Source organism: Ictalurus furcatus, chromosome 27, assembly GCF_023375685.1.
Source record: "Ictalurus furcatus strain D&B chromosome 27, Billie_1.0, whole genome shotgun sequence".
NCBI classification, from domain to species: domain Eukaryota; kingdom Metazoa; phylum Chordata; class Actinopteri; order Siluriformes; family Ictaluridae; genus Ictalurus; species Ictalurus furcatus.
Genome location: NC_071281.1, coordinates 2877775 through 2885142, shown reverse-complemented (window position 1 = coordinate 2885142; position 7368 = coordinate 2877775). Strand labels below are relative to the sequence as shown.

General features: G+C 40.4%; 1 protein-coding gene across 4 annotated transcripts in view; it reads right to left on the bottom strand.

Annotated features, from left to right (window-relative positions):
- Positions 1-658: 658 nt before the first annotated feature.
- Positions 659-7368, bottom strand: part of add3a (adducin 3 (gamma) a) — a 71064-nt gene continuing 64354 nt past the window's right edge. For 3 of the 4 annotated variants that reach the window (XM_053616496.1, XM_053616497.1, XM_053616498.1), the window contains 5 exons: positions 6903-7019; positions 6623-6706; positions 5554-5677; positions 3929-4024; positions 659-3348 (listed from right to left, as the gene is read on the bottom strand). In XM_053616496.1, coding sequence (XP_053472471.1) covers positions 3128-3348; positions 3929-4024; positions 5554-5677; positions 6623-6706; positions 6903-7019 — 642 coding nt within the window. In that variant the 3' untranslated portion in view covers positions 659-3127. The remainder of the gene's footprint in view (positions 3349-3928; positions 4025-5553; positions 5678-6622; positions 6707-6902; positions 7020-7368) is intronic. The other variant, XM_053616499.1, reaches the window with a different exon arrangement.

Genomic DNA, 7368 nt, shown 5'->3' with positions numbered 1-7368 from the left:
ACAAAAATTTTTTGCTAGCTTAAAGCTGAAAAAAAGCTTCTTTAAACAGAAATATGTAAATAAATATAATATAAATGGCTTGAAATAGGCAAAAAGACCTGCAACTAGAGTAAACTATACACAAAATAAATAAACTACATGTCTACAGTTAGACCGAATAATTATTTATTTTACAAAAACATCAGGAATATTTGATACATTTGGCTATATTTAAAATCTTTTAGTTGGTGCTTGCTTACACATGGGTAAGCATGAAACTCTTGAGCCGTAGTAAATAGTGAAAACCTGAAACTCTGCCTTTGGTTGGAGGTTTTGGTAAACAGTTTAATGTGGCTTTACTTTACTCTTAAGAAACACACACGCATGCCCACGCATGACCTTTATCCAGCATGCTGCGCTACGGAAATCGAGCAGCACTGCTGAGTCAGCATAACATCATCAAGTGGAGCTCGTGCAAAATGCACTCAAGTGCACGAGTTAAATTCTTTGGTTAATGTAGCAATTTGAATAAGGGGGAAAGAGCACATCCTAAGTATTAAATTTGAAGTGTACATTATAAAAACGGTAAAACATAACGATTAAAGAAAATTGAACGGAAAATTCCCCAAATAAATAAAATCACGACGGATCGAAGCTGAAAGCATTATGACCAGTGCTGTTTTCTTAAAATAGCTTTTGTTTATTGTGAATTTACATCGATTAGCAATACAATCTAAAGCAAGTTCATTAGATTACAATTTATATACGTTGTAGTTTTTTTTTTTCTTTTCACAGGTCACGAGGTTCGGCTCACACGCTTGCATGCCAAAGCTATAAAAACAAAAAAAACAAAAGCGACATAGAAAATAAGCATTAATTGTTTGCTTTGTTTTTTTTATTTAAAAAAAAAAAAGAAAGAAAAGAAGGTGCAAACGTTCTTCGTTCAGAGCAAGAAAACAGAAACATTAGATTTGACGCTCGTAAAGTGGTTAATAAAACGTGTAAATCTCTGTAAACTAAAAAAAAAAAACCAACAACAAAAAAAAACAACATATAATATAAAGGAAAATAAACTGCAAACAGAAGACAAAAGTCCAGCAATAAAACATGCATGAGCTTTTCTTTCCTATTTTCTCCCACCATATTTTTGCATCTCACCACTTCGCTCGAACCTTGCAATTCACTCGGCAGCGCCTGAAAGCCATGTGCTATTTACACAGTTAAGAGATGACTCGATCTCCACATTCACTTCACATTGCTCGCTGGGATCGATCGCCTCGAGACGAAAGCCGCTCGGGGACGAGGGACGAAACGTGTAGCCTTAACGATTAACGAACGCAACTAATCCAGCTTTTCACCATTCGGCGTTAATGTCTGCAGTTCAAACAGAATTTATGGAAATGTCGGTAAAAAATTTGGACGTTAAAAATTTTTATGTCTCAAATCCGCCCTAAAAAAGCAGACTTTTTGAATTTTGTTTGGGGGGAAAAAAGGACATAAAATTTTTTTTAAATCATCCCATTCAAATGGGGGAATGGGGGGGGGGGGGATGTTTAAAAAAAAAAAAAAAAAAAAAAAAAAAAAAAAAAAAAGCTGCCTGAAAACTCCATGACTTGCATTTGAGTCATTCGACTTGTTTGAAAATTCATCACCTAATCAGTTCGTTTTAAAAAAAGAAACGAAAAGATAAAATAAGGAATTGTACAGGTACCGAACGAAAGCGAAAACACCAGTTCCTCGACTTATTACTTGAATGATAAATTTAAACCGATTTGTACGGACCAGTTTAAAAGTTTGGACGAGGGGCGGAGTCTGGGGGTCGGTGTGTATTTTGTGCGACTTCTTTTGGCTCAACCGAATTCCGACACGTTTCCGAATTTTCCGCGGATTTTTCGCTTGCATCCGTTGGAATTTGAAAACTTGTACATTTTTACTTTCTCGCTAGAATTCGGACGCGTTTTCAGGCTGCTGCGGGATTTACGTTACAGCGACGCAAACGCTTTTCTCGGATAGCAGGCATCTGGACGACCCTTTGTCAAACAAAAAATTATTATTTTCCAAATCTCAAAAGGGGGCCACGCTGAGATTTTACTGTTCCCCCCTCGTTCATCTGGGACGCAGGATTACCTTAAACTCGCGCGCGCTCTCTCTCTCTCTCTATATATCTCAAATTTAAAAGAATTTTATATATAAATATATAAAATGAAACATTTTTTAAGCTTAATCCCCTTGTATTTTTCTTCCTGGTCTTCCTACTCCTGCATTCTCGCTAACGTCCTGCAAATCTCTCTGGAAAAAAAATAAAAAAAATTAAAAAAAGACGTCTGTATGCACATAGCTGTTTATTTATATATATATCTAAAATATATACTACGTTAAAAGTGCGGCACAAAAAATAAACCGTTACTTTAACCATCACTCGTCCAGTTTACTTTTCTATATAATTCCGTGTGTGTTTTAGTCTTCCGAGTTACAGAGCGGAGAAACATCGAGCGGACATGATCGGCTGTAGGAAAAAGTGTAAAAGTGTAGAAATGAGTACAAAACATTTATTTAAAAAAAAAAAAAGGGGGGGGGATAAAACTACATGAGTTAAAAGGGATAAAAGTGAATGAGGAGATAACGATGAGATACACTTCACTAAAACGTGATGGTGTGTGTGTGTGTGTGTGTGTGTGTGTGTGTGTGTATAAAACACAGGATTATCAGCCATCAACTACAGAAAGAAAAAATCCTAATTATTTTTTAAAAATGTGTGTCCTTGGAAGGGAGCGGGGAAAAAACCTTAACAAAATCAAACCTCACGGCTAGACGAGGGACAAAAAAAATAAATCGTTACCATACGGTAACAAAGAATTAATCGTAAATGTAGTATGTGTGTTTGAATTGCTGTGTAAGCTCGATTGTGTGTGTCTGTGTGTGTGTGTGTGTGTTTAGTTCGAGGAAGAACCAGTTTGCCAGGACTTCCATATAAAGTGTCGCCCCCGGAACGTTCCCTTCCCAAATCAGATGTGCCCAAGTTTGTTAAAAACAAAAATCCAAATAAAATCGATAATCTTTCAAACAAAGGTAAAAACGACGGGTAAACAGAAAGGAGGCTGGACAAACAGGTGGGTAGGTCGAGTCTCCGCCCCCTCTCGCTCAGCATTCAGGGCTCCACCTTCTCTTTCTTCTTGTTCTTCTTGAGGAACGACGGCGTTCGGAATTTCTTCTTCTTCTTGCCAGGTGATTTGGAGGGCGAGCTCTCGGGGGACAGCACCTCCTCGATCTTCTCGCTGGTGATCTCCACGCTCTCCACGCGCTTCATCAGCTCCTCCTCGTCGTCGTCGTGCGTGCCCTTGCCGTTCAGCAGAGCGTTCGTGTGGTTCTCTGAGGGATGGGAAATTTAAAAAAAAAACAAAATACACAATAAAATTGTTCAACCGACGTTCATACACGACGCTCAAGAAGCTACGCAGATCAGACCACACACACAATGAAACGGGGGGGGAAACAACATTTGAGGCTCCGTTAAATAATATACTAGCGCGATTCCCCCCCCCACACAACAGATATATATATACATTATTTTTACGACCAATTGTTTACGTCGTATGCAAACCAGCAACAAAATGCAGGAACATCACCGTAGCTTCAGTGTAAAGATGTGTAAACTTTACGTTTTTACATATGGGGATTTTTAAAATGTAGTTTTAGGCCAAATTTTCGATTTAACGCTAAATACTACCGTGTTAAACATTTAAAACGTTAACATTTTACTACTTACTAAATTTACTATATATATATATATATATATATATATATATATATATATATATATATATATATATATACACATACACACACACACACACACACACACACACACAATTATTAAGCGTTTATCTTAGCTCTTTACATGACACATGAACACCACACACAGTTGAACGTTACACACGCTTGCCTCTACCTTCTTTAGCAGGTGTGTGTTGTGGGGACTGAGTTTGAGAGGCAGATGGGGAGAGCGTGGAAGCGTCGTCAGACGTTAGCTGATCCTGCTCCTCCTCTGCAGCCGTGAGTGGAGGAGGGATTAGTGTACACACACACACACACACACACACACACACACACAAGTACATTACACACACTTAACAAGTAAGACAGGTTAGAAAGGCATGCTGTTTTCGAGGAATAAACATTCAAGCTTCATCTTTTAGAGATCAGTATGGGGGTTCACGGTAGAAAAGAGTCAAATCTGGAACTGTTGCTTGCTAAAACGAATGTTAGCGTGCATGGCTAACTGCGCTAATATAATACTGACTGATAGCGTATTCAATCCAAATGCACACTATACAACTAATACTGCAGCAAGGATTGTCTGTTCTGCCAAGAGAACGGGAGCTATACGTGCAGAAAAGCTGCCATTTTAATACTGGACAGCAATTTAGGTACCGACGTGCCAGATCCTTTCGTAAATAAGAAGCGTTTGTATTCTACGGTATTTTTAGGGGCTTGTATTTCGCTTGTCCTCGGGCTACAAACCGGATTCAGGGATCTGCTGCGCGTCACGGCATACAAACTGGATTTCCTCTCACCGGCTGTTTCTCGTGGCAGGTCTCTCTCAGAGTTGCAGGGGGGTTCGTGCTACGCGACCGATCGCCGAGAAAAATCAAACGTGTGCTTGAAAATATTGGCGCCTCGGCGGTCGTTCTCAGACCGACGTCTCTGAAATCGTGCACCCGAACTCCTCACTAGGCTTTACCGAGGAACAGATCACCGATCCAGGAGCTCGACGGGGCCAAGGACGGATTAAACACTCGTGTTAGACGTTAAGGTCCATGCTACGTCGTTGGTTAGGAAGGATGTTGTTATTTCATTCACATTTAGGATGATTTTTTTTTTTTTTTTAAATCTCACAGTGATTCATGCAGCACACAGGATTAGAGTTATATAGACAGAATGTGCAAGGGGTATTTATTAAAAAAGTGTGTCAGCAAATTTAAAAAAAATAAAATAAAAATAATCAAACCTGTAGCGTTATAAATTAGTTTAAAAGGTTTTATTATTCTCTAAGAAACATTCCATATTTTAGTAAAACGGATGCTTTGGTTCTGAAGGCGTGCAAACGTTTGCACTAGTAAATAAGTTCTGGAAAATTCCAATCATCTCGAGGGTTTAAATGCAATTTTGCTCATTTTCTGTCTAAATGTCTCCATGTGATTGATTTCTCCATGCTTGTGTGTGTGTGTGTGTGTGTGGGGTCTATGGTCCCTGTGGTCCCGTCACACACATTAGTGACAGTAGACTGGATCTGAGAAGGTGTATATTTATTGATTGAGTGTCTAAGACAAGATTACCTCGTGTGATTAATATCGACAGCTGAGTGTGCGTGTCTGTGTGAGAGTTGGTACAGTAGGTCTTGGAGCTTTTCGCAAATATTACACCGTTTCCAACAGAGAGATGTGTTGAGATGATGTAATCGAAACAGTTTGTGACCCAATCCACATACTGTACACAAGTGTACACAAGTGGCTCTAATTAAATAACTAGCTAGCTAAATAGAGATAAGAAATACAGAGTGTGTGTGTGTGTTACCATCGAGCCCCAGCTGTTGGTGCTCCACTTGATGTTTGTAGTCATCCAGATCTCTCTCGATGAGCTCGCTGAAGGGGTTGGGTGGCAACGGCTCGACCTCCTCCTCGTCTCCACCCGTGTATGGCTGTATGCGTAAACGAAACGAAAGCAAAAACAGTCAGACAATACCCAAGTAGAAACACTTCATCCCACACACACAGATTGTGACAACACCCAGAAGAAACATCACGAGCATCCATCCATCATGCTCATATCCAACAAAAAAAAACTGCAGCACAAGAAAGAAAAAAAAAAAAGATGAGGCGGCTTAAAGTATAATCCACCCAGTAATGCGTGCACATGTTTCATTTTCACACCCTGGAAATCACCAGAACTTAAAGGAACAATAACTCAAATGTACATGGAGCGCAGTGTGCAAAACGTCAAGACACCAAACGTGTCCTGGCTGACTGACTGACGACGACTGACAGATGAAGTTTGTGCGAAATGAAGACGTCCAATAACAACCGACAAACCGTGAAGCCACTTTACCTTTGCGGAGAGCTGCTCCTTTAAAGCAAAACGCAAACATGAACTACGTTAAGCAAAGTTACATTTACACACCGCACGCTGACGTGTCTGAAAAGTTAGAGTTTGGTGACACCCGGTGGTCATCAGGAGAGCTGCAGGCATATCGTTCAATTCAATAAAGCAGCAACAGCTCGAGTAAATAAACAAAGCTTATGTTCCATGGGCAAAATTCCACTGGGGAACTGGAAAGGTTACCATGACGACTATATTTTTTATTCAGTCAAAGCTGCAATGTTATTCACTGATCATTTCCCCCCCCTTGTACAACTACACGTCTCTGAAGGTTGGAGTTTGGCGACACCTAGTGGTCATAAAGAGAAGCTCAAAACCGCCTCTCCTAAACACTGCACTAGTTAACACACATCTTTTCTGTCGTCTGAACCACCCCCCACTATGTGCAGAATATTTGCTTACTAATTAGCTCCTTGAGAACACGATATGGGGAAAAAGTGGACGACTGCTGAGTGAAAACAGAACGTGAACGCAGTGAAGGACTCACCGGCGGTCTCTCCACGACGATGCCAGCCAGGAGCTGAGACTGCGGGCCGGCGGACATCATGTCGAAGCGGTTCTGCTCTCGGATCTGAAACAGGCCGAAGGGAAGAATGCAGACGTGACGCGAACATAAGTAACGGCAAACAGAGTGAATCTTCGGGGCGGAAAAAATGGATTTCATTTGTCAACATTAAAAAAAACTTCCGTTCGTCTTTTTTTTTCCCCCCCGACTCAAACTAGGACAAAGAAAAGCTGCCAGAGTTGTGAGAGAGCGAGAGACGCACTTTATTCCTCTTCTGGAGGACTTCGGTTGGGTTGGTGTTCAGTGGAACGAACTGGTTCGGGTCCTCGATGCGGATCGGAGTCCCGCTGCTGCTGCCGCCGTCTTCAGATCTCATCCACTGAGAGAGAGAGACACACACAGAGAGACAGAGAGAGAAAGAAAAACACTGAATATCACAGCAAACAATATTTATGTAAAAAAAAAAAAAACCCTGTATTGACAAGGAAGACATTTGAAATGCCACTATTGTATATTTAAAGCGTTTCCAAATACCTTAAGCTACATATAGTTCAGTGCAAAAGTTTACACACCCCATTAATAGTGAGTGTTTCCTGCTATCCAAAACATTAAAACATCACACGGAGGTATGACATCGTCCACATTCTTACCAATTCTACTAGAAAGGATAGGTGAGCAATTGGACAAGCAACACGATAAATACGTCAGGGGCAACTGGGGGGCAAATA